The 25,045-nt window shown below is 47.9% G+C and overlaps 8 protein-coding genes across 10 annotated transcripts; all 8 read right to left on the bottom strand.

The window, feature by feature from the left end:
• Positions 1-255: 255 nt before the first annotated feature.
• On the bottom strand, positions 256-2,692 carry LOC9644844 (DNA damage-binding protein 2). Of its 2 annotated transcripts, XM_002991881.2 has the most exons (11): positions 2,425-2,692; positions 2,276-2,366; positions 2,082-2,209; positions 1,894-2,016; positions 1,743-1,831; positions 1,557-1,677; positions 1,417-1,508; positions 1,229-1,358; positions 913-1,161; positions 656-852; positions 256-593 (listed from the first exon to the last, which is right to left on the bottom strand). In XM_002991881.2, exons 1-11 carry the CDS (start codon positions 2,659-2,661, stop codon positions 377-379), a joined length of 1,674 nt encoding a protein of 557 aa, XP_002991927.2. In that variant the 5' UTR covers positions 2,662-2,692; the 3' UTR covers positions 256-376. The 2 variants fall into 2 exon arrangements, with proteins under 2 accessions (XP_002991927.2, XP_024521451.1); XM_024665683.1 differs by having other exon boundaries at positions 2,082-2,366.
• A 124-nt stretch (positions 2,693-2,816) lies between these two features.
• LOC9644845 (flavonoid 3'-monooxygenase) lies at positions 2,817-4,334 on the bottom strand. Its single transcript, XM_024665659.1, has 2 exons — positions 3,506-4,334; positions 2,817-3,451 (listed from the first exon to the last, which is right to left on the bottom strand). Exons 1-2 carry the CDS (start codon positions 4,289-4,291, stop codon positions 2,819-2,821), a joined length of 1,419 nt encoding a protein of 472 aa, XP_024521427.1. The 5' UTR covers positions 4,292-4,334; the 3' UTR covers positions 2,817-2,818.
• A 306-nt stretch (positions 4,335-4,640) lies between these two features.
• Positions 4,641-6,125, bottom strand: LOC112342958 (flavonoid 3'-monooxygenase-like). Its single transcript, XM_024665661.1, has 2 exons — positions 5,317-6,125; positions 4,641-5,258 (listed from the first exon to the last, which is right to left on the bottom strand). Exons 1-2 carry the CDS (start codon positions 6,034-6,036, stop codon positions 4,641-4,643), a joined length of 1,338 nt encoding a protein of 445 aa, XP_024521429.1. The 5' UTR covers positions 6,037-6,125.
• A 219-nt stretch (positions 6,126-6,344) lies between these two features.
• On the bottom strand, positions 6,345-7,749 carry LOC112342954 (flavonoid 3',5'-hydroxylase 1-like). Its single transcript, XM_024665650.1, has 2 exons — positions 7,050-7,749; positions 6,345-6,981 (listed from the first exon to the last, which is right to left on the bottom strand). Exons 1-2 carry the CDS (start codon positions 7,368-7,370, stop codon positions 6,379-6,381), a joined length of 924 nt encoding a protein of 307 aa, XP_024521418.1. The 5' UTR covers positions 7,371-7,749; the 3' UTR covers positions 6,345-6,378.
• Positions 7,750-10,542: 2,793 nt separating this feature from the next.
• On the bottom strand, positions 10,543-12,218 carry LOC112342964 (cytochrome P450 71A1-like). Its single transcript, XM_024665676.1, has 2 exons — positions 11,279-12,218; positions 10,543-11,210 (listed from the first exon to the last, which is right to left on the bottom strand). The coding sequence occupies exons 1-2, from the start codon at positions 12,191-12,193 to the stop codon at positions 10,608-10,610; spliced, it is 1,518 nt and encodes a 505-aa protein (XP_024521444.1). The 5' UTR covers positions 12,194-12,218; the 3' UTR covers positions 10,543-10,607.
• LOC112342963 (pentatricopeptide repeat-containing protein At2g13600-like) lies at positions 12,152-14,900 on the bottom strand. 2 transcript variants are annotated; one of them, XM_024665674.1, is made up of 2 exons: positions 14,844-14,900; positions 12,152-14,793 (listed from the first exon to the last, which is right to left on the bottom strand). In XM_024665674.1, exon 2 carries the CDS (start codon positions 14,697-14,699, stop codon positions 12,216-12,218), a length of 2,484 nt encoding a protein of 827 aa, XP_024521442.1. In that variant the 5' UTR covers positions 14,700-14,793; positions 14,844-14,900; the 3' UTR covers positions 12,152-12,215. The 2 variants fall into 2 exon arrangements, with proteins under 2 accessions (XP_024521442.1, XP_024521443.1); XM_024665675.1 differs by having other exon boundaries at positions 12,152-14,787; positions 14,844-14,879.
• Positions 14,901-19,316: 4,416 nt separating this feature from the next.
• On the bottom strand, positions 19,317-21,511 carry LOC9644847 (cytochrome P450 71A1). The gene is made up of 3 exons (XM_002991884.2): positions 20,641-21,511; positions 19,974-20,572; positions 19,317-19,473 (listed from the first exon to the last, which is right to left on the bottom strand). The coding sequence occupies exons 1-3, from the start codon at positions 21,496-21,498 to the stop codon at positions 19,317-19,319; spliced, it is 1,614 nt and encodes a 537-aa protein (XP_002991930.2). The 5' UTR covers positions 21,499-21,511.
• Positions 21,512-21,531: 20 nt separating this feature from the next.
• LOC112342965 (pentatricopeptide repeat-containing protein At2g13600-like) lies at positions 21,532-24,260 on the bottom strand. Its single transcript, XM_024665677.1, has 2 exons — positions 24,204-24,260; positions 21,532-24,153 (listed from the first exon to the last, which is right to left on the bottom strand). Exon 2 carries the CDS (start codon positions 24,057-24,059, stop codon positions 21,567-21,569), a length of 2,493 nt encoding a protein of 830 aa, XP_024521445.1. The 5' UTR covers positions 24,060-24,153; positions 24,204-24,260; the 3' UTR covers positions 21,532-21,566.
• Positions 24,261-25,045: the final 785 nt, after the last annotated feature.

The following is a 25,045-nucleotide window of genomic DNA, read 5'->3' on the forward strand; positions in this document are numbered from 1 at the left end:
CAATGTTCTAGCAGTTCTTCCAAGTTCCTGGAATTTGGAAAAACTCTTTCAAAATAAGTTTGTGATATCATCTTTGTGATCGATGCTTCTTTTCTTGATTAAAAAGTATCCATGACAATGAAAGGTCAGTAAAAGCTGTAGCATGTCACGTGCAAGCTGACTATAATCTTTCTATTTCTCGGATTATTTCATGAGAGACTAATGATATCTCTTTCCAATTTTCTTCTTCCAAGTTCCTGGAGTTTGGAAAAGTTCTTGCAAGCAATATCATCTTTAATTATAATCCAGGGTCAAGCTGACTAATCTTTTGGATTATTACATGATTCAGGCTAATGATATGTATAACTTTTACAAACCTTTCCACCACCTCACTCTATCACATTTTCTTCTTGGATTTTTGCTTCCTTTCGTTCTTTTTTTTGGCTCCGGCACACTCGTCTAGCTCGTCTTCATCATCACAATCTCCATTATCGCCATCGCCTTTTCTCTTCAAGCTCCCATTCCCCAGAAATGTGTAGATCCTCGGCGGAACCGCTATCTTAACCTCGGGCTGCTCGTCGTCGTCGTCCTCGGGCGACCAGATGAAGATCGACCTTAGAAACCCAGCAAGAAACATGATAGAAGAAAAGTTACAAGAAAAAAAGAAGGATGTTACCGTGAGCTTCCAGAGGCCAGGATATCAAGGCGAGGATGGAGCTTGTTTACGGGACTTATCGTCGTGATGCTCCGATCAATGGCCTTGGAAACTATCTGTCCAGTGCTCACGTCGATGAAATCGATCGGATGCAACGCAACGCCATTGAAGTCGTCGCTGATGTATCGACCGATCACAGCCAGGCATTCCGTGGGATCCTGGATGAAAATCATAAAGCAAGCTCTAGATTTGGAAAAGACGAACGAAAGAGTGCGTACCTTTGGATCCCATTCTGCTCGGAAACAAGTGAGATATCTGTTGAAGTCGTGGCTGTGAACAATCTCCCTGCTTGGAGTTCCCAAGTTGGAGAAAATACAGTCCCAAATGCGAATCCTGTTGTCTTGGCAAGTGGTCATGATCTTGTTTCCTGTTCTAGGCGAGAAGTAGGCGGAGCTCACGACTCTTGGATGAGAGAGCTCCGCGAGATGATTGCGACTGTCAAGCATTCTCAAGTCCCAAATTCGAGCCTAGAAATATATTTTGCTTTGAGTTAGAAAATGGAAAAAATGCATGAAAAAAAGCTCGGAAACATACCATGTGATCGTTGCCAGATGTGATAAATATGTCTTGGTCGATTGGATTAGTGTGGAGTCCCACGACTTTTGTGCCTTTCTTATGGATCAACAGAGGCTTGTCATGAGTCTTCTTAGTTCTTAAGTCTAGTCTGGAAAAAAAGAAAGCGTTCGTTCACATTCAAAACCCACATAGACAATCCTTCTCACCTGTACAAGTATCCAAAATTGTCGGCTGCCAAAGCCAAGTTTCTGGTGAGATTTAAATCCATTCCATAAATCATTTTGAAGGTTGAAGGTCCCTGGAAATAACAGAATCATAAAACTAGTTGTGCGAGAGAAAGACTTACTTGCCATCCCCCCGGATTGAGGTTTATCAAGCTTTGTGTCAAACCGGTTTCCAAGTCTGTGAGGCACAGGTGCCCATCAGAGCCCGAAGAACAGATGGTTTCATCCGAGTTTGGAATAAACCTTGCGAAAAAAGTTTTCTAAAGCGTTAGCAACGCGATCAAGTGTGGACGAGTGCGAGCAAATACTTCATGCTGTTGACAATGCAGCTGTGTACTGTTTCGTAGACCGTTTTGTCGTAGACTTTGCGGTAGTCCCAAATCCCAACTTGGCCTTTCTACAGCACAAGATAGAGCAAGAAGATGCAAGAAAGGAAGAAAGGAAGAAAGGAAGGCAAACCTTGTCTCCGGATATGACAAGCTTATCGTTGGTTGGATGAAACTCGAGACAGGTTACTCGACGACTATGTAGCTTGAGGATGCCGCATTCGACTTTATTGGGAATTGGAAGCCTGGGCCTTACCTGAAAAGAAAGTTTTGTATCGTCGAAACAAGGAAAGAAGAAAGAAACGTATCAACAAAACTTACCATGGATCTGTGCCTTCCCAGCTGACGCTCATAGATAAAATCCGCCACTCCTACAGAAGTCTTGCGAATTCCGGGGGTGACACCGTGCTCACTGGCCAAACGATGGGGACAAGTTGCGGTAGTATGGCCTAGGAGAAAAAAAAAAGTGTTTAAGCTCTCCGAGAAAGAAGAAAAAAAAAAGAATTGGAACTTACCAGGTCGTTTGCAGAGATAGCACGGCCTGTTTGGACAATCCAAGTAAACTGACCCAACAAAGCCAGCTTGATGATCTTTCCCTTTGCAAACCTGATATAAATAGAAGAGAGAAGAAGAAAATATCAAAGAAAGAGCAACAGAAGCATACCTTGCAAAGCTTTGCTGCTTTCAAACTGATTGTAATCTTCTTTCTACCCTTCTTTCCCTCCACAGCCGAATGCTCCTTGGTTTCCTCCTCCTCCTCTTCCCCAATCTCTTCTTCTTCATCTTTCTCCTCCTCCTCCTCCGCCGCAAGATCGTCTACATCCTCGTCGGAGCTCTCATCGCTGCTGCTACTCTCCCGCTCCACAATCGCTGTTCTCACCTCGCGCCGCGGCCTCCCCATTCTCTCTTTTGCCGCCACAAGTAAGAACCCTAAAAACTTACAAGGGTAAAAAGTGGACCCCAAACCAAATAGGATTATAATGGTCTATCTTTTTTTGTTTTCATAATATTATATTAATCTTAGAAAGTAGTATTTAATGTGATATTTATAAAATGTTTCATTGAGCGAAGTTGAAAATTACATCCAGGTTCCGCAGCCTTGGAGTGAGCTGTGCCTGCAATGGCGACTTTGGCCAAGTCACTGATCCAACACCTTCATCCAAATTGTAGCTTTCTCCAGGAACACGCTCCCAATGAAAACTGTGGAGCAAGTTTGAGAGAACAAGGTGGACAGTCTTGAGGCCAAGTGACATTCCTGGACACATTCTTCTTCCAGCTCCAAAGGGAATCAGCTCAAAGTCCTGCCCTTTAACATCAGCTGTTATCTGCCCAAACCTCTCTGGCCAAAACTTTGTGGGATGTTCCCATACATTTGGGTCCCTGCTAATGGAGTAGAAATTAATAATGGTGGTGGCTCCTTTGGGAACATCAAAACCAGCCAAAACGCATGCTTTGTTTGACATGTGAGGCACTAGAATTGGAACGGGAGGGTGAAGCCTGAGAGTTTCCTTGATCACAGCTTCAAGATATGTCAGCTTTGAGAAATCGGTTTCGGTAACCATGCGATTTCGACCCACCACTACATCAAGTTCTTCTTGTGCCTTTTTCATCACCTCTGGATTGTGGACAAGTTCCAGTAAGGCCCACTCTACTGTGCAAGCACTTGTGTCCATTCCAGCTATTAGAATTTCCTGCGCAAAAGACTGATCAATGATTTCAAATTTAGAAATATAAGGATTTCGTACCATTAGAGTGCCTTTGACAACCTCCTCGTCCTTGTAATGCTGAAGCAAAATGTCTGTAAAATCAGGTTGTGGACGTGATCCTCCACTTTTCTTGTGCTCGGTAATGACCTTTTCAAAGAACTTGTCTTCCTTGGCAAAGATCCTTTTCACCCGTGGTATGCTCCAGTCGATCCATCGAAGCCAATCCGGAACAAACTGGCCTATATGAAACTGGAGACCAATTTCAGCCACTTCGTGCATCACTTCTTTGAATGTTTTGGCATCTGTTAGATCCTCCCCAACCAAGTTCTCTCCAAAGAATCTCTTACTCATGAGGATTCTGCTCGTGATATTGAATGTAAGCACTGTAAGATGCTCTCTCATATCAACACCTTTAGGAGCTTTCGCGAGAGATGAGATCAAATAACAGAGCTCCTCAACCCTTACCCATAAGAAGGAGTCTATACGCTTTACAGTGAAAAGCTCTGTAGTGCAGATCTTCCTCACGTTTTTCCAATGATCGCCACTAGCTAATGCCAGCCCCTTGAAGTTATAGCTCACATACTGCCCAACTAATACAAATGGTCTGGAACTAAAGATCAGATCATGAGTCTTGAGTACTTCTTTCGCCATAGCTGGACTGGAAATAATAACGGCTGGAACCATGCCAAGTCTCAAGAACATAACATCCCCAAACTTGTTGGATAACTTCTGAAGAGATTGGTGAATCATTCGATCTAAGAGATGGAGATGACCAATCAATGGCAAACCCCATGGAGATGGCGGCAGCCTCTTGCGTTGCAACATAAGAATTCTAACAAAGAGCAAGAGAGCCAGAAAGTAGAGAAGAAACTCCATTACTCTACCTTGAAGTGGCAATTTGTTAAGTACATATATAGGGACAGATTCCTTCATTTGATCCTCTTTTGGAACAAAACAAGGACTAAAATCACAACTATTTGACGTCAGATTTTTAAGAATTTCATTTTTCTGTAACTTTGTCAACATCTGTAGGGACACTAAATGAGATTCTCCCATTTGATCCTCTAGTGGAACAATTCTCTAGTTTGAAGATGTAAGACTTTTTATAAGTTCCATAGTCAGACCATGTGGAGCTCTCTTCGTTCGAGAAATATATCATATTTATTTTGCGTTACTAAGTATTTGTATTTTCTAGCCTTCGAGTTACACGAACTTGCAATGATGACTTTGGCCAGGTTACTGCTCCAAAAGTCTCATCAACACCATAGTTTTTCCCAGGAAGACGATGCCAGTCAAAACCGTGGAGCAAGTTTCCAAGAGTGAGATAAACAGTTTTAAGCCCGAGTGACATGCCTGGGCATATTCTTCTCCCAGCTCCAAATGGAATCAGCTCAAAGTCGTGGCCTTTCACATCAATTGCCAACCCCAGAAATCTTTCGGGCCAAAACTTAGCTGGATTCTCCCAAACCTCTGGATCTCGGCCAATCGAGTAATAGTTGACAATGGTGGTGGCACCTTTAGGAATGTGGAATGATTGACCCAAGGCACAAGCTTGCGTTGACATCCTCGGCACCAGCAATGGCGTTGGAGGGTGAATCCTGAAAGTTTCCTTGATGATGGCCTCAAGATATGTCAGCTTTGGGAAATCAGACTCTAAAACAGTGCGACCTCCGCCCACGACAACATCAAGTTCTTCTTGTGCTTTCTTCATGATCTCTGGATTGTTGAGAAGTTCCAGCAAAGCCCACTCTACTGTGCATGCACTTGTGTCTGTTCCGGCTGCCAAGATTTCCTGTGACAAAGCATTCCAGAGTATGAATTATCATGTTAGAATCATTCTCTCGGCTTACCATCAAGATGGCTTTGACAACTTCTTGGTCATCTCCTCTCTGCTCAAGCAAAATATCCATGAAATCCTTTGTGGGACGGGATTTTTTGGCTTTGTGTTCGTCGATGATCTTCTGGAGGAATTCGTCCTGCTTGGCAGCAACTCTTTTGGCCTGTGGTATGTTCCAGTCAATCCATTTGAGCCAAGAGGGTACAAACTCACTTATATGGAACTGGAAAGCAAACTTGACTGACTCATCAATCAGTTCCTTGAATACTCTGGCTTCTGCTAGCTCGTCGTCACTCAAGTTCTCACCGAAAAACCTCTTGCTCATGAGGATCCGAGTTTGTACGTTGAATGTGAGGACCGTGAGGTGCTCTCTCACATCTACAATACTTTGGTCATTGCAAGCTTGAGCGAGTGATGATACCAAGTAAGAAAGCTCCTCCATTCTAACCCACAAGAAAGAGTCAATGCGTTTCACTGTGAAGAGCTCGGTGGTGCAGATCTTTCTCGTGCTCTTCCAGTGATCACCATTAGCCAAAGCTATTCCCTTGAAATTGTAGCCACTGTGCTCTCCAACCAACAAGTATGGCCTGAAACTAAAAGTTGTGTCTTCAGTCTTGAACATTTGTTTTGCTAGATCTGGACTGGAAATCACAATTGCTGGGATCATCCCCAGTTTGAGATACATGATCTTTCCAAACTTCCTGGACAGCTTTTGCAATGAATGGTGAGGCATCCTTCCAATGAGATGGAGGTGACCAATGAGTGGCAAGCCCCATGGAGATGGGGGCAGCCTCTTGCTTGACAGCAACACATTCTTGAAGAGATGGAGCAATAGTAGAAAGCCAAAGAAGAAGAGAAGGAACTCCATCTGGTTTGTCTGGAGTCTATGAATCATGGTCTATAAATAATTGTTTCATTGCATGGTTCGTCTAATGATGCTTTTGAACAAGATGACAAACGAGTATCTGCTGTATTGTTTGAAGGTCAACCTTGTGAATAACGTAATATTATAATTTAAAAGCAAATTAAGAGGCTTCCAAAGGAATATAATAAAACACATTTTGAATACCAAAGTTTACATAGAAGTAACTTTGGCTTGCAATGGTAGCTTTGGCCATATGACAGACATAAAAGCTTCATCCATTTTGTAGCTTCCTCCACGAACGACAGGCTCCCAGTTGAAACTATGAATCAAGTTGGCAAGCGTGAGGTACACACTCTTGAGTCCCAGCAACATCCATGGACAAATTCTTCTCCCACATCCGAATGGAATCAGCTCAAAGTCCTGGCCCTTAACATCGATTGTTGATCCTTGAAACCTCTCCGGCCAGAACTTTTCAGGCTTATCCCAAACTCTTGGGTCTCTACCAATGGCATAAAAGTTGATAATGGTGGTGGCACCTTTGGGAATGTCGAAAGACTCGCCCAGAACACAAGCCTGAGTTGACATCCTGGGCATCAGCAACGGGGCTGGAGGGTGAAACCTGAAAGTTTCCTTGACAATGTCTTCAAGGTATAGAAGCTTGTGGAGATCAGACTCTGTAACCATGCGATCTCGGCCCACAACAGTATCGAGTTCCTCCTGTGCTTTCCTCATTATCTCTGGATTGTTGAGAAGTTCCAGCAGCGCCCACTCTGTCGTACAAGCACTGGTGTCTGTTCCTGCTGCAAGGAGTTCCTGTGAAAATGAGGAAGACAGTCACTGTTACTACAACCTTTGTGAAATCCAGGAGATCATTCACTTACCATCAAGGTGGCTTTGGCGACCTCCTCGTCTTCTTGGTGTTGTAGCAAGATATCCATGAAATCCATCACAGGGCGGGACTTCTGGCTAGATTTGTGCTCTTGGATTATTTTTTCGAAGAACTTCTCTTGCTTGGCCACAAGTTTTCTCGCATGTGGGATGTTCCAATCAATCCATCTCAGCCAAGCCGGGACGAACTCACTTATGTGGAACTTCAAAGCGAAGCGCGCGAGCTCCTCTAGGACTTCTCTGAGCTGTCTAGCCTCTTCTATTTCCTCCCTGCCCAAGTTCTTGTTCCCAAAGAATCTCTTGCTCATGAGCATCTGGTGACATTGAAATCAGTGACAAGTTCTCTCACATTGACGACGCTCTGGCTCTTGGATGCTTGAGCAAGCCGTGAGACCAAGTGAGAGACCTCCGCAAGCCTCAGCCCTCGGAAGGATTCCATGCGTTTGACTGAGAAGAGCTCGGTGACACAGATCTTCCTCATGTTCTTCCAGTGATCACCGTTAGACAAACCAATCCCCTTAAAGTTGCAAGTGAGATACTCCCCCACCAATAGGTATGGTCTGAAGCCAAAGCTAGAATCATTGCTTCTCAGTGCCTCTTTCGCTAGATCTGGGCTGGAAATCACAATGGCTGGAGTCATCCCAAGTCTTAGATACATAATCCCTCCAAGCTTTCCAGATAAGTTTTGGAGGGAGTGGTGAGGCAGCGTAGACAGATGATGGACGTGACCAATCAAAGGCAACCCCCATGGAGATGGAGGCAACCTCTTTCTACTTTGCAGCAAAGATCTTCCCAAAAAACACACCACCAAAGCTACAAGTAAGTAGACTGGAAACTCCATGAATCCCTTGTTCTCTCGCTTGAGACCATCACATTGTATACATAGTTCCTTAAGCTCTCAAGTCAACGATGTAAGATCACTGCCTGACAAAACCACGCGAAGGTCACTCGAGGGATCAGAGCTCGAGAATCTTTCTTCCAGCTTTCCTTTCTCCTCCCACATCCCTGCTGCCGCATAGACGTTCCCCATCAATCGAAACACCGCGCCATCGCTCCCGCCACCTCTGCTCATCAAGGCCTCGAAAGCCATCTTCGCAACTCTTAAGTTCTTCCACTTCTGGCACGCCCCGAGCACCGTCTTCCACGCCACCGCGCTCGCCTCAAACGGCATCGCTTCCAGCAGCTCCACCGCCTCGTCCAGAGCATTCGCTCGCCCCAGCATGTCCACCATGCAGTGGTAATGCCGGGAGTGACACCGTACTTGGAGCTCATCGCCTGGAATTTCTTTACGTCTCCCCTCTTTGGCCAATTTCTTCGTTCTCCAATAGCTGATCCCAGCCCCTTGAAGTTGTAGCACACATACTGCCCAACCAATATAAATGGCCTGGAACTAAAGACCAAATCATGAGTCTTGAGTACTTCTTTTGCCATGGAACGGCTGGAACCACATGCCAAGGATTTAAATTTTTTTACGTGGCGTCATGCCAATTTCTTCATCTCTCCCCTCTTTGGCCGTTCTCGAATAGCTGATCTCAGCCCCTTGAAGTTGTAAAACGCATACTGCCCAACCAATATAAATGGCCTGGAACTAACAACCAGTCGCTGGACTGGATGCCAAGTCTCCGTTGCAACGTAAGAGTTCTAACAAGGAGCAAGAAGACAGAAACTAGAGAAGGAACTCCATTTTTCAACGGGGATACCAAATGAGATTCTTCCATTTGATCCTCTAGTGGAACAAGACATCAGGATTAAAAACACTAGTTTGAAATAGTTGACTTCCAAGTATTAAATTCAGAGGTCCATGTGGAGCTTCTCTTAGTTCGAGAATTATACAATGTGTATTTTGCAATCTTTGCTTGCCTTGGAGTTACACGAACTTGCAATGGAGACTTTGGCCAACTTACTGCTCCAAAAGGCTCATCAAAACCATAGCTTTTCCCAGAAAGGCCATGCCAGTCAAAGTCGTGAAGCAAGTTTCCAAGAGTGAGATAAATAGTTTTGAGGCCGAGTGACATGCCTGGGCATATTCTTCTCCCAGCTCCAAACGGAATCAGCTCAAAGTTGTGGCCTTTCACGTCGATTGCCAACCCCAGAAACCTCTCGGGCCAAAACTTTGTAGGATTCTCCCAAACTTTTGGATCTCGGCCAATCGAGTAATAGTTGACAATGGTGGTGGCACTTTTGGGAACCTCGAATGATTGACCCAAGGCACAAGCTTGCGTTGACATCCTTGGCACTAGCAATGGCGTTGGAGGGTGAATCCTGAAAGTTTCCTTGATCATGGCCTCAAGATATGTCAGCTTTGGGAAATCAGACTCTAAAACCATGCCATCTCCACCTATGACAACATCAAGTTCTTCTTGTGCTTTCTTCATGATCTCTGGATTGTTGAGAAGTTCCAGCAAAGCCCACTCCACTCTGCATGTGCTTGTGTCTGTTCCTGCTGCCATGATTTCCTATGACAAAGCATTCCACAGTATAGATTATCATGTTAGAATCATTCTCCGCTTACCGCTAAGGTGGTTTTGACAACTTCTTGGTCACCTCGTCTATGCTCAAGCAAAGTATCCATGAAATCCGTTGAGGGACGGGGTTTTTTAGCTTTGTGTTCGTCGATGATCTTCTGGAGGAATTCGTCCTGCTTGGCAGCAACTCTTTTGGCATGTGGTATGTTCCAGTCGATCCATTTGAGTCAAGATGGTACAAACTCACTTATATGGAACTGGAAAGCAAACTTGACTGACTCATCGATCAGTTCCTTGAATACTCTGGCCTCTGCTAGCTCGTCGCCACTCAAGTTCTCACCGAGAAACCTCTTGCTCGTGAGGATCCGAGTTTGAATGTTGAATGTGAGGACCGTGAGGTGTTCTCTCACATCTACAACACATCGGTCTTTGCAAGCTTGGGCGAGTGATGACATCAAATAAGAAAGCTCCTCCATTCTAACCCACAAGAAAGAGTCAATGCGTTTCACTGTGAAGAGCTCGGTGTTGCAGATCCTTCTCATGTTCTTCCAGTGATCACCACTAGCCAAAGCTATTCCCTTGAAATTGTAGCCACTGTGCTCTCCAACCAGCAAATATGGCCTGAAACTAAAGTTTAGTCTTCAGTCTTGAACATTTGCTTTGCTAGAGCTGGACTGACTGGAAATCACAATTGCAGGGATCATCCCCAATTTGAGATAGATAGTCTCTCCAAACTTCCTGGAGACCTTTTTGCAATAAATGGTGAGGCATTCTTCCAATGAGATGGAGGTGACCAATGAGTGGCAAGTCCCATGGAGATGGGGCAGCCTCTTGCTTGACAGCAACACATTCTTGAAGAGATGGAGCAATAGTAGAAAGCCAAAGAAGAAGAGAAGAAACTCCATCTGGTTTATCTGGAGTCTATGAATCATGGTCTATAAATAATTGTTTCATTGCATGGTTCGTCTAGTGATGCTTTTGAACAAGATGACAAACGAGTATCATTTGAAGGTCAACCTTGTGAATAACGTAATATTATAATTTAAGAGCAAATTAAGATGCTTCTAATAAACAGAATACCAATGGTTACATGGAAGTAACTTTGGCTTGCAATGGTAGCTTTGGCCATATGACAGACATAAAAGCTTCATCCATATTATAGCTTCCTCCACGGACGACAGGCTCCCAGTTGAAACCATGAATCAAGTTGGCGAGTGTGAGGTACACACTCTTGAGTCCCAGCAACATCCCTGGACAAATTCTTCTCCCACATCCGAATGGAATCAGCTCAAAGTCCTGGCCCTTAACATCGATTGTTGATCCTTGAAACCTCTCCGGCCAGAACTTTTCAGGCTTATCCCAAACTCTTGGGTCTCTACCAATGGCATAAAAGTTGATAATGGTGGTGGCACCTTTGGGAATGTCGAAAGACTCGCCCAGAACACAAGCCTGAGTTGACATCCTGGGCATCAGCAACGGGGCTGGAGGGTGCAACCTGAAAGTTTCCTTGACAATGTCTTCAAGGTATAGAAGCTTGTGGAGATCAGACTCTGTAACCATGCGATCTCGGCCCACAACAGTATCGAGTTCCTCCTGTGCTTTCCTCATTATCTCTGGATTGTTGAGAAGTTCCAGCAGCGCCCACTCTGTCGTACAAGCACTGGTGTCTGTTCCTCCTGCAAGGAGTTCCTGTGAAAATGAGGAAGACAGTCACTGTTACTACAAACTTTGTGAAATCCAGGAGATCATTCACTTACCATCAAGGTGGCTTTGGCGACCTCCTCGTCTCCTTGGTGTTGTAGCAAGATATCCATGAAATCCATCACAGGACGGGACTTCTGGCTAGATTTGTGCTCTTGGATTATTTTTTCGAAGAACTTCTCTTGCTTTGCCACAAGTTTTCTCGCATGTGGGATGTTCCAATCAATCCATCTCAGCCAAGCCGGGACGAACTCACTTATGTGGAACTTCAAAACGAAGCGCGTCAGCTCCTCCAGGACTTCTCTGAGCTGCCTAGCCTCTTCTATTTCCTCCCCGCCCAAGTTCTTGTTCCCAAAGAATCTCTTGCTCATGAACATCTGGCTCACTATGTTGAAATTGAAATCAGTGACAAGTTCTCTCACATTGACGACGCTCTGGCTCTTGGATGCTTGAGCAAGCCGTGAGACCAAGTGAGAGACCTCCGCAAGCCTCAGCCCTCGGAAGGATTCCATGCGCTTGACTGAGAAGAGCTCGGTGATACAGATCTTCCTCATGTTCTTCCAGTGATCACCGTTAGACAAACCAATCCCCTTAAAGTTGTAAGTGAGATACTCCCCAACCAACAGGTATGGTCTGAAGCCAAAGCTAGAATCATTGCTTCTCAGTGCCTCTTTCGCTAGATCTGGACTGGAAATCACAATGGCTGGAGTCATCCCAAGTCTTAGATACATAATCCCTCCAAGCTTTCTAGATAAGTTTTGGAGGGATTGGTGAGGGAGCCTAGACAGATGATGGACGTGACCAATCAAGGGCAGCCCCCATGGAGATGGAGGCAACCTCTTTCTACTTTGCAGCAAAGATCTTCCCAAAAAACACACCACCAAAGCTACAAGAAGGTAGACTGGAAACTCCATGAATCCCTTGTTCTCTCGCTTGAGACCATCACATTGTATACAAGTTATAAAGGACATGAAGCTATAGTTCTTTAAGCTCTCAAGTCAACGATGTAAGATCACTGCCTGACAAAACCACGCGAAGATCATTCGAGGGATCAGAGCTCGAGAATCTTTCTTCCAGCTTTGCTTTCTCCTCCCACATCCCTGCTGCCGCATAGACGTTCCCCATCAACCGAAACACCGCGCCATCGCTCCCGCCACCTCTGCTCATCAAGGCCTCGAAAGCCATCTTCGCAACTCTTAAGTTCTTCCACTTCTGGCACGCCCCGAGCACCGTCTTCCACGCCACCGCGCTCGCCTCAAACGGCATCGCTTCCAGCAGCTCCACTGCCTCGTCCAGAGCATTCGCTCGCCCCAGCATGTCCACCATGCAGCGGTAGTGCTCCACGCCGGGAGTGACACCATATTTGGAGCTCATCGCCTGGAAGTACCTCCTCCCCTCGTCTACAAGCCCGGCGTGACTACACGCGATGAGAACGCAGATGAAAGTCACCCGGTTTGCTCCAAGCCCCTCGTCTTGCATGCTGTGGAAGAGCCGAAACACGCTGCTCGTGTCACCCAGCCTGCTATACCCTGCTATCAGTGCCGTCCAGGCCACCAGATCGACGCTGCCCAGCGAGTCGAAAGTGGTGTGAGCGTCCACCATGCTGCCGCACTTGCCGTAGACGTCCACAAAGCACGTAGCCAGGAGAGCCTCCGTCTCGTGCCCCCACCGGCAAGCGTCGCTGTGGACGGCCTTGCCGAAGCGAAAGGCCACTGAGCTTCCACACGCCTTGAGCACGGCGATCAGGTTCTGCGAGCTCAGCGAAAAGCTCTCCTCCTGTCTCATGCTGCCAAACGCATCCACGGCTTTGGCCTCCTCCCCTGCCTCGATGTAGCCCAGGAGCATCGAGTTCCACGACACCATGCTGTGGAAAGGCATGGCATCGAAGACTTGGCGAGCGTCCACCATGCTCCCACATCTCGCGAAAACGTCGACAAACGTGCTGGCCAAAAACACGTCCGTGTCGCACCCCAACTTCGCTGCCTGTGAGTGAACAGTCCTGCCTTTGTCCAGAGCGAAAACTTTCACGAACTTCCCGTCAACCTGTCTTGCTTCTTCCTTGGCAGCCACGCCGATGCAAGCTTTTGCCGCCGCGACGAAAGTTAGTGTGTCCGGCTCGAAGCCTTCGTCCTTCATCGTTGTCAAAAGATCCAAAGCCAGTCCCTCCTCCCCACTCTCTGCGTATCCCATGAGCAAAGCAGTCCATGCCACGACACTCCGAGAAGGCATCCTGTCAAACACGCTGCGGGCGTCCACCAGGCTCCCACAGTTCACGTACATGTCTATCAGCGTGATTGTCACGAAGCAGTCCGCCGTATGGCCTTTCTCCACAGCTCCAGCATGCAAAGCCATGCCTTTCTCCAAACTTGCCAGCTTCACGGCCCTCCCGTCGATTTTTCTGGCGACTTCTTTTCCTGCAACGCTGGTGCAAGCCTTCAAGGCGGCAACGTACGATCGAGAGGTCGGAGCACAGTCCCTGGAAGTTTTCATGCGGTCGAAAAGCTCCAACACGGTCCCTGCCTCTCCATACTCGCAGTAGCCAAACATGAGAGCGTTCCACGCCACGGCCTTTTGACACTCCATGCTGTCGAAGACTCTTCGAGCATCCGTCATGCTCCCACACTTGGAGTAGAAATCCACCAGCGTGTTGGCGAGCACAGCCTCCGGATCATCGATACTGGATGCTTGAGCGTGTACTCTCGTGCCTCGCTCAAGAGCCACCACCTTGACGAGCCTCCCGTCAACCTGCCTTTGGTCTTCTCTCGCCGCAAGGCCGGAGCAGGCCTTGACGGCAGCAACGAAAGTGAGAGCATTCTTCTCGCAGCTCACACGCTCAAACAGCTCGAGAGCAATCTCCCCCTCTCCATTCTCGGCATATCCCAGTAGCAAAGCATTCCACGACACGACCGTGTGAAACTCCATCCTGTCGAAAGCCCCCCGAGAATCCACCAAGCTTCCACACTTGGCATACATATCCACCAGGGTGTTCTCCACGAACACATCCAGAGAGTCACCCTGGATCCTCGTCGCTCGAGAGTGAACCATCATTCCTTTCTCCAAAGCACCGAGCTTGACTTTTCCACTGCCGATGACAATCGTGCTCCCTTCACTGTCCGCGATGGCAGAGCACGCCTTGATTGCTCCCATAAAAGTCCCCGCATTGGGACGCAAGCCGCGGACTTCCATGCTCTGGAACAAATCCAGCGCCAAATCCCCTCTTCCATTTTCAACGTATCCCAGCAGCAGCGAGTTCCAAGTCACGACGTCATACTGTGGAAATCTTTCGAAGATCTGAGCTGCCTTGACCAATCGCGACCCCAAATCTCTGTCACTGACACTGCCGCTCGAATCAAAATCCTTGCTGCTGCTGGATTCCAGATACCCGGCCATGAGCGCCGTCCAGGCCACCACATTGCGGCAAGGCATGGCGTCAAAGACCCTGTGTGCATCCGCGACGCTGCCGCATCGCGAGTACATGCTGACCAGGCTGCTGGCAACGACGAGATTGGAGCCATAGCCCGCCGCGACGGCTTCATTGTGAAGATTCTTGCCGCGATCGAGGTCACTGGAGCTGCGGCAAGAGCGTAATATCGACACGAAGTAGTGGACGCTGATCCTTACCTCAGAATGCAGTGCCCTCGCGCCGATGCCACGCCTCAAACACCGCATGCTCCATCCCGATCGAAGAACCCTAGAAACAGAAAACCTAAAATTCCTCGCGCGCTGAAAGGATTTAAATTTTCTTTAGGTGCCCCTCTTTGGCCAATTTCTTCGTTCTTGAATAGTTGATCCCAACCCTTTGAAGTAGTAGCATGCATACTGCCTAACCAATATAAATGTGGAACTAAAGAGCAAATCAACTTCTTTTGCCATGGAACAGCTATATGCCAAGGATTGAAATTTCTTTACGTGGCTTCATGCCAATTTCTTCATTTCTCCCCTCTTTGGCCGTTCTCGAATAGCTGATCCCAGCCCCTTGAAGTTGTAGCACGCATACTGCCCAACGAGTATAAATGACCTGGAACCAAAAACCAGTCGCTGGACTGGCAATAACGGCTGGAACCATGCCAAGTCTCAAGAACATAACATCCCAAACTTGTTGGACAGCTTCTGAAGAGACTGGTAAAGCATTAGATCTAAACCATGGATCTAAACCAATGCAGTAGTGTCTTGCTTTGCAACGTAAGAGTTCTAACAAGGAGCAAGAAGACAGAAACTAGAGAAGGAACTCCCTTTTTCAACGGGGATACCAAATGAGATTCTTCCATTTGATCCTCTAGTGGAACAAGACATCAGGATTAAAGTCGTGGAGCAAGTTTCCAAGAGTGAGATAAATAGTTTTGAGGCCGAGTGACATGCCTGGGCATATTCGTCTCCCAGCTCCAAACGGAATCAGCTCAAAGTCCTGGCCTTTCACGTCGATTGCCAACCCCAGAAACCTCTCGGACCAAAACTTTGTCCCAAACTTTGGATCTCTGCCAACGGAGTAAAAGATGACAATGGTGGTGGCACCTTTGATCCTGAAAGTTTCCTTGACGATGGTCTCAAGATATGTCAGCTTTAAAACCATGCCATCTCCGCCTATGACAACATCAAGTTCCTCTTGTCCTTTCCTCATGACATCTGGATTGTTGAGAAGTTCTAGCAAAGCCCACTCCACTCTGCATGTGCTTGTGTCTGTTCCTGCTGCCAGGAGTTCCTATGCCAAAGCATTCCAGAGTATAGATTATCATGTTAGAATCATTCTCCGCTTACCGCTAAGGTGGTTTTGACAACTTATCGGTCATCTCGTCTATGCTCAAGCAAAGTATCCATGAAATCCGTTGTCGGGATGGGATTTGTTGGCTTTGTGTTCGTCGGTGATCTTCTGGAGGAATTCGTCCTGCTTGGCAGCAACCCTTTTGGCCTGTGGTATGGTTCCAGTCAATCCATTTGAGCCAAGATGGTACAAACTCACTTATATGGAACTGGAAAGCAAACTTGACTGACTCATCGATCAGTTCCTTGAATACTCTGGCCTCTGCTAGCTCGTCATCACTCAAGTTCTCACCGAAAAACCTCTTGCTCGTGAGGATCCGAGTTTGTATGTTGAATGTGAGGATCATGAGGTGTTCTCTCACATCTACAACACATCGGTCTTTGCAAGCTTGGGCGAGTGATGACATCAAGTAAGAAAGCTCCTCCATTCCAACCCACAAGAAAGAGTCTGGATGGCCAGAGACGGTAAACCGAGGCAGTCCTCCCCCCTCGGCGTCATGCCACTTGCCCCCCGTGGGCCGGGCGCCCCCCTGATCCCACCAATTGGAGCATCTTTGCCGGTGGTGCGATCTGCCCGCGAAGGAGCCCGGACAACGGCATGGATGGGCGGCCTGGTATCCTCCCATCCCGCCCGGGGTGTGTCTTCGTCTGCCCCACCCCTCCTTCCCCACCGCACACATCACCGGGATTCCGGGGCACACTCCACTCCGACCTTTGGGGCTCGGAGCCCTCCTCTGAGCCGGCCGGGAGTGGCCGATCTCCGTCCATGCCCAGTCACCGGTGCACCCGCCCCGAGCGGAAAAGGAGCGGCGGGGAGAGAGTGGTGGGCCGCCGGTGCTGGAAGGAGCGGCACCCGCGGAGCAGGCATCCGGATAGGGAGATAGTTGCCAGAAAACGTGTGAAACTTAAAAAACGTAACATTTTAAACGCGTTCAAAAACGCCATTTTAAACTCCCAACGCATTTGCATTATTTGCGAAAAGAGACAAAGGTTTCTTTAGGGTTTCTTCAGGGTTCTTGTGGTCATGACAGGAATTGGAGGACGCTGCGAATGCTGGAGCTGGAAGCATGTGATACAAGCAGAGCAGCATTGGACATGTAAGTATTGTCATGAGATTCACACTGGGGGAGCAGACTGAGTGCGAGCACATCTCGCTGGAGTTCAGGCAAGAGGTGTGGAAACGTGCAAGGCAATGAGGGAGATCCCTTATGAGGTTCTTAAAAAAGCTCGCAGCTGTTTTTCCGATTTCGAGCTAGCAGACCCAGCAAATGCCGATGATGGGCATCTGCTGCAGCAAGCCACACAGGGTTCAGGGGGGCCAGCAGAATCTATGGTGGCAAGCACAAAGAACTAGTCCAGTGTTGGGACAAGCAGAGCAGCGAAACGCAGATCCTCAGATGGAAATTTGGTGACATTTTTTGATATTGCTTCGGCTGAGGCACTGGATGATGCTGTTGTAGAGTTCTTCTTTGCCAAGAACATCTCCTTCAACACAATCCAAAGAGACAACTTGAAGAGAATGTTGAAAGTTGCCGCAAAAGTGGGGCATCCAGCAATTGACAACCTCATGGGATATGAGAAGTTGCGGACAACTGAGGTACAATGAATCTACAACAACGTTCAGAAACAGCTTGAAGATGTGCGGCTAAGTTGGAGGACATATGGTTGTACCATTGTCACGGATGGCTGGTCTGATATCAAGAAGCAGTCTCTTATCAACTTCATGGTCAGTTCTGTGAGAGGCTCAATTTTCCTGAAGGTTGTGGACAGTAAGAACGTGAAGAAAATTGGAGCATGGTTGTTTGAGCAGTTGAAACAAGTGATTGCCAAGGTTGGCACGGAAAATGTTGTGCAGGTGGTGACGGACAATGCAAGCAACTGCGTGATCATGGGGGAGCTTTTGCAGTAGGAGTTTCCATAGATTGTACATATTCGCTGCGTTTGCCACGTTATGGGCTTGCTGTTCGAAGATATTGGAGCTCTGTCTTGGGTGCAGCCTTTCATCGATGGCTGTGCGAAGACAGTTACCTTCATCACCTCAAAGCCACAGGTTCTAGCTCTTTATAGAACTTTCTGCAAACAGGACCTGATAAAGCCTATGACCATGAGGTTTGCTTATATTTTTCTCGTGATGTCTCAACTTCTGGAGACCACGAATCTCTCTGGGCTTCGAAGAATGGTGGTGAGCCAAGAATGGGAGCGACTTGACTGGTCTAAGAAGCTGGAGGGCCTGGAGTTGCGATCTCATGTTCTCAATGACTCGTTCTGGGAGCGGTGCGAGAATTTGTTATTTTTGCTCGGACCTTTACTTCGAGCTCTTTGGCTTGCTGATCGGGAGGGGGCGACTTCAGGCCTCATCTTTGAAGCTGTTGATCGGCTGATCGAGAAGATGGATGAGGGAGCTCGAAATGGAATTTATGCACATGAGGAAGTGGGACAAATCAACGATTTCCTACTTGAATCACATAGTCTGAAGAAGGCAAGGTGGTATCAAATACACAACGTCATTCATGGAGCTGCTTTTGCTCTTCATCCTCTGTTTCTGGGGGATAACCCGGAGAACAACAAGCTAGACAATGAGGCATACGGGAATTGGCTGAAGTACATGCATGTTTATAACAGTGGTGATCTGGACTTGCAGCTGAGATTGCAGGCACAGTTTGAGAGGTTTCGGCAATAGCTTGGATGGCAAATGAGGTTACTTGTTGCCAAGGATCGGGAGACCAGAAAGTTTCTAGTAACCTGGTGGAGTTCTTTTGGTTTAGAGATGCCTGATCTACATCTCATGGCTCTCTGGATTTTAAGCCAGGTTGTTTGCACTTCTCCATGTGAGAGGAATTGGAGCTCATGGAGCTTGATACAAACAAAGTGCAGGTCCCACTTGCTTCCCAAAAATGCTGAGAAGCTTGTTTACATTCACACAAACTTGCGGGTTGCTCAAAAGCTGGAGAGTGAAGGTTTGAGGATGCTAGAGATTGATATAGACAAGCTGGAGTTGGAGCCTCATTGGAAGAGGATTTTGGATCTGCAAGAAGCTTTTGAGGAACCAAATCAGGCTGCTGAAGAGTTTAGCATCGATGAAGGAATGGAAGATGATTCGGAATCAGAAGACAACTAAAACAGCTTCTTTTTTCATTTGTTTTAGTATGTTATTCGGTTAGGTTTTATAAACTTAATATCAGATTAAAGTGTCTTTAGTAAATATTAATGTTTTCTTAATCATTTTAGGTTTTAACATGTAAAAAACATTTTAAACGGTGTTTAAACATCGACACATTGGAACGTTTGCACGTCTAGCTGCAACTATGAGGGAGGTTGAGACACTGGCGACGGGCATCATGATCGTGTCACGAGCAGGTTCGGGGATCGGATACCAAGGGCATGGGCGGCCTTGTCAATGCATTTCACTGTGAAGAGCTTAGTGTTGCAGATCCTTCTCATGTTCTTCCAGTGATCACCACTAGCCAAAGCTATTCCCTTGAAATTGTAGCCACTGTGCTCTCCAACCAGCAAATATGGCCTGAAACTAAAGTTTAGTCTTCAGTCTTGAACATTTGCTTTGCTAGAGCTGGACTGGAAATCACAATTGCAGGGATCATCCCCAATTTGAGATAGATAGTCTCTCCAAACTTCCTGGAGACCTTTTGCACTGAATGGTGAGGCATTCTTCCAATGAGATGGAGGTGACCAATGAGTGGCAAGCCCCATGGAGATGGGGGCAGCCTCTTGCTTGACAGCAACACATTCTTGAAGAGATGAGCAATAGTAGAAAGCCAAAGAAGAAGAGAAGGAACTCCATCTGGTTTGTCTGGAGTCTATGAATCATGGTCTATAAATAATTGTTTCATTGCATGGTTCGTCTAATGATGCTTTTGAACAAGATGACAAACGAGTATCTGCCGTATTGTTTGAAGGTCAACCTCGTGAATAACGTAATATTATAATTTAAGAGCAAATTAAGATGCTTCTAATAAAACAGAATACAATGGTTACATAGAAGTAACTTTGGCTTGCAATGGTAGCTTTGGCCATATGACAGACATAAAAGCTTCATCCATATTGTAGCTTCCTCCACAAACGACAGGCTCCCAGTTGAAACCATGAATCATGTTGGCGAGCGTGAGGTACACACTCCTGAGTCCCAGCAACATCCCTGGACAAATTCTTCTCCCAGATCCGAATGGAATCAGCTCAAAGTCCTGACCCTTAACATCGATTCTTGATCCTTGAAACCTCTCCGGCCAGAACTTTTCAGGCTTATCCCAAACTCTTGGGTCTCTACCAATGGCATAAAAGTTGATAATGGTGGTGGCACCTTTGGGAATGTCGAAAGACTCGCCCAGAACACAAGCCTGAGTGGACATCCTGGGCGCCAGCAACGGGGCTGGAGGGTGAAACCTGAAAGTTTCCTTGACAATGTCTTCAAGGTATAGAAGCTTGTGGAGATCAGACTCTGTAACCATGCGATCTCGGCCCACAACAGTATCGAGTTCCTCCTGTGCTTTCCTCATTATCTCTGGATTGTTGAGAAGTTCCAGCAGCGCCCACTCTGTCATACAAGCACTGGTGTCTGTTCCTGCTGCAAGGAGTTCCTGTGAAAATGAGGAAGACAGTCACTGTTACAACAAACTCTGTCAAATCGAGGAGATCATTCACTTACCACCAAGGTGGCTTTGGCGACCTCCTCGTCTCCTTGGTGTTGTAGCAAGATATCCATGAAATCCATCACAGGGCGGGACTTCTGACTAGATTTGTGCTCTTGGATTATTTTTTCGAAGAACTTCTCCTGCTTGGCCACAATTTTTCTCGCATGTGGGATGCTCCAATCAATCCATCTCAGCCAAGCCGGGATGAACTCACTTATGTGGAACTTCAAAGTGAAGCGCGCCAGCTCCTGCAGGACTTCTCTGAGCTGTCTAGCCTCTTCTATTTCCTCCCCGCCCAAGTTCATGTTCCCAGAGAATCTCTTGCTCATGAGCATCTGGCTCACTATGTTGAAATTGAAATCAGTGACAAGTTCTCTCACATTGACGACGCTCTGGCTCTTGGATGCTTGAGCAAGCCGTGAGACCAAGTGAGAGACCTCCGCAAGCCTCATCCCTTGGAAGGATTCCATGCGCTTGACTGAGAAGAGCTCGGTGATACAGATCTTCCTCATGTTCTTCCAGTGATCACCGTTAGAGAAAGCAATCCCCTTAAAGTTGTAAGTGAGATACTCCCCAACCAACAGGTATGGTCTGAAGCCAAAGCTAGAATCATTGCTTCTCAGTGCCTCTTTCGCTAGATCTGGACTGGAAATCACAATGGCTGGAATCATCCCAAGTCTTAGATACATAATCCCTCCAAGCTTTCTAGATAAGTTTTGGAGGGATTGGTGAGGCAGCATAGACAAATGATGGAGGTGACCAATCAAAGGCAGCCCCCATGGAGATGGAGGCAACCTCTTTCTACTCTGCAGCAAAGATCTTCCCAAAAAACACACCACCAAAGCTACAAGAAAGTAGACTGGAAACTCCATGAATCCCTTGTTCTCTCGCTTGAGACCATCAAGTTATAAAGCCCATGAAGCTATAGTTCTTTAAGCTCTCAAGTCAACGACAGAGTTTTTGTAAGACCACTGCCTGACAAAACCACGCGAAGATCACTCGATGGATCAGAGCTCGAGAATCTTTCTTCCAGCTTTGCTTTCTCCTCCCACATCCCTGCTGCCGCATAGACGTTCCCCATCAACCGAAACACCGCGCCATCGCTCCCGCCACCTCTGCTCATCAAGGCCTCGAAAGCCATCTTTGCAACTCTTAAGTTCTTCCACTTCTGGCACGCCCCGAGCACCGTCTTCCACGCCACCGCGCTCGCCTCAAACGGCATCGCTTCCAGCAGCTCCACTGCCTCGTCCAGAGCATTCGCTCGCCCCAGCATGTCCACCATGCAGCGGTAGTGCTCCACGCCGGGAGTGACACCATATTTGGAGCTCATCGCCTGGAAGTACCTCCTCCCCTCGTCTACAAGCCCGGCGTGACTACACGCGATGAGAACGCAGATGAAAGTCACCCGGTTTGCTCCAAGCCCCTCGTCTTGCATGCTGTGGAAGAGCCGAAACACGCTGCTCGTGTCACCCAGCCTGCTATACCCTGCTATCAGTGCCGTCCAGGCCACCAGATCGACGCTGCCCAGCGAGTCGAAAGTGGTGTGAGCGTCCACCATGCTGCCGCACTTGCCGTAGACGTCCACAAAGCACGTAGCCAGGAGAGCCTCCGTCTCGTGCCCCCACCGGCAAGCGTCGCTGTGGACGGCCTTGCCGAAGCGAAAGGCCACTGAGCTTCCACACGCCTTGAGCACGGCGATCAGGTTCTGCGAGCTCAGCGAAAAGCTCTCCTCCTGTCTCATGCTGCCAAACGCATCCACGGCTTTGGCCTCCTCCCCTGCCTCGATGTAGCCCAGGAGCATCGAGTTCCACGACACCATGCTGTGGAAAGGCATGGCATCGAAGACTTGGCGAGCGTCCACCATGCTCCCACATCTCGCGAAAACGTCGACAAACGTGCTGGCCAAAAACACGTCCGTGTCGCACCCCAACTTCGCTGCCTGTGAGTGAACAGTCCTGCCTTTGTCCAGAGCGAAAACTTTCACGAACTTCCCGTCAACCTGTCTTGCTTCTTCCTTGGCAGCCACGCCGATGCAAGCTTTTGCCGCCGCGACGAAAGTTAGTGTGTCCGGCTCGAAGCCTTCGTCCTTCATCGTTGTCAAAAGATCCAAAGCCAGTCCCTCCTCCCCACTCTCTGCGTATCCCATGAGCAAAGCAGTCCATGCCACGACACTCCGAGAAGGCATCCTGTCAAACACGCTGCGGGCGTCCACCAGGCTCCCACAGTTCACGTACATGTCTATCAGCGTGATTGTCACGAAGCAGTCCGCCGTATGGCCTTTCTCCACAGCTCCAGCATGCAAAGCCATGCCTTTCTCCAAACTTGCCAGCTTCACGGCCCTCCCGTCGATTTTTCTGGCGACTTCTTTTCCTGCAACGCTGGTGCAAGCCTTCAAGGCGGCAACGTACGATCGAGAGGTCGGAGCACAGTCCCTGGAAGTTTTCATGCGGTCGAAAAGCTCCAACACGGTCCCTGCCTTTCCATACTCGCAGTAGCCAAACATGAGAGCGTTCCACGCCACGGCCTTTTGACACTCCATGCTGTCGAAGACTCTTCGAGCATCCGTCATGCTCCCACACTTGGAGTAGAAATCCACCAGCGTGTTGGCGAGCACAGCCTCCGGATCATCGATACTGGATGCTTGAGCGTGTACTCTCGTGCCTCGCTCAAGAGCCACCACCTTGACGAGCCTCCCGTCAACCTGCCTTTGGTCTTCTCTCGCCGCAAGGCCGGAGCAGGCCTTGACGGCAGCAACGAAAGTGAGAGCATTCTTCTCGCAGCTCACACGCTCAAACAGCTCGAGAGCAATCTCCCCCTCTCCATTCTCGGCATATCCCAGTAGCAAAGCATTCCACGACACGACCGTGTGAAACTCCATCCTGTCGAAAGCCCCCCGAGAATCCACCAAGCTTCCACACTTGGCATACATATCCACCAGGGTGTTCTCCACGAACACATCCAGAGAGTCACCCTGGATCCTCGTCGCTCGAGAGTGAACCATCATTCCTTTCTCCAAAGCACCGAGCTTGACTTTTCCACTGCCGATGACAATCGTGCTCTCTTCACTGTCCGCGATGGCAGAGCACGCCTTGATTGCTCCCATAAAAGTCCCCGCATTGGGACGCAAGCCGCGGACTTCCATGCTCTGGAACAAATCCAGCGCCAAATCCCCTCTTCCATTTTCAACGTATCCCAGCAGCAGCGAGTTCCAAGTCACGACGTCATACTGTGGAAATCTTTCGAAGATCTGAGCTGCCTTGACCAATCGCGACCCCAAATCTCTGTCACTCACACTGCCGCTCGAATCAAAATCCTTGCTGCTGCTGGATTCCAGATACCCGGCCATGAGCGCCGTCCAGGCCACCACATTGCGGCAAGGCATGGCGTCAAAGACCCTGTGTGCATCCGCGACGCTGCCGCATCGCGAGTACATGCTGACCAGGCTGCTGGCAACGACGAGATTGGAGCCATAGCCCGCCGCGACGGCTTCATTGTGAAGATTCTTGCCGCGATCGAGGTCACTGGAGCTGCGGCAAGAGCGTAATATCGACACGAAGTAGTGGACGCTGATCCTTACCTCAGAATGCAGTGCCCTCGCGCCGATGCCGCGCCTCAAACACCGCATGCTCCATCCCGATCGAAGAACCCTAGAAACAGAAAACCTAAAATTCCTCGCGCGCTGAAAGGATTTAAATTTTCTTTACGTGGCTTCATGCTAATTTCGTCATCTCTCTCTTTGGCCGATTTCTTCATTCTCGAATAGCTGATCCCAGCCCCTTGAAGTTGTAGCGTACATACTGCCCAACCAATATAAATGGCCTGGAACTAAAGACCAGTCTTGAGTACTTCTTTTTCCATGGCGAACCATGCCAAGTCTCAAGAACATAACATCCCAAACTTGTTGGACAGCTTCTGAAGAGATTGGTGATCTAAACCATGGATCTAAACCAATGCGGCAGCGTCTTGCGTTGCAAGGAGAATTCCAGCAAGAAGCGAGAAGCCAGAAACTAGAGAAGGAACTCCATTTCTCAACGGGGAAAATGAGATTCTTCCATTTGATCCTCTAGTGGAACAAGACATCAGGATTAAAATCACTAGTTTGAAATAGTTGACTAGGTCCATGTGGAGCTTCTCTTAGTTCGAGAATTATACAATATTTATTTTGCAATCTTTGCTTGCCTTGGAGTTACACGAACTTGCAATGGTAACTTTGGCCAACTTACTGCTCCAAAAGTCTCATCCAAACCATAGCTTTTCCCAGGAAGACGATGCCAGTTGTTTCCAAGAGTGAGATAAACAGTTTTGCCGAGTGACATTCTTCTCCCAGCTCCAAACGGAATCAGCTCAAAGTCGCGGCCTTTCACGTCGATTGCCAACCGGAAACCTCTGGGGCCAAACCTTTGTAGGATTCTCCCAAAC

The sequence above is a fragment of the Selaginella moellendorffii genome, unplaced genomic scaffold, assembly GCF_000143415.4.
Source record: "Selaginella moellendorffii unplaced genomic scaffold, v1.0 SELMOscaffold_125, whole genome shotgun sequence".
Classification (NCBI taxonomy): Eukaryota; Viridiplantae; Streptophyta; class Lycopodiopsida; order Selaginellales; family Selaginellaceae; genus Selaginella; species Selaginella moellendorffii.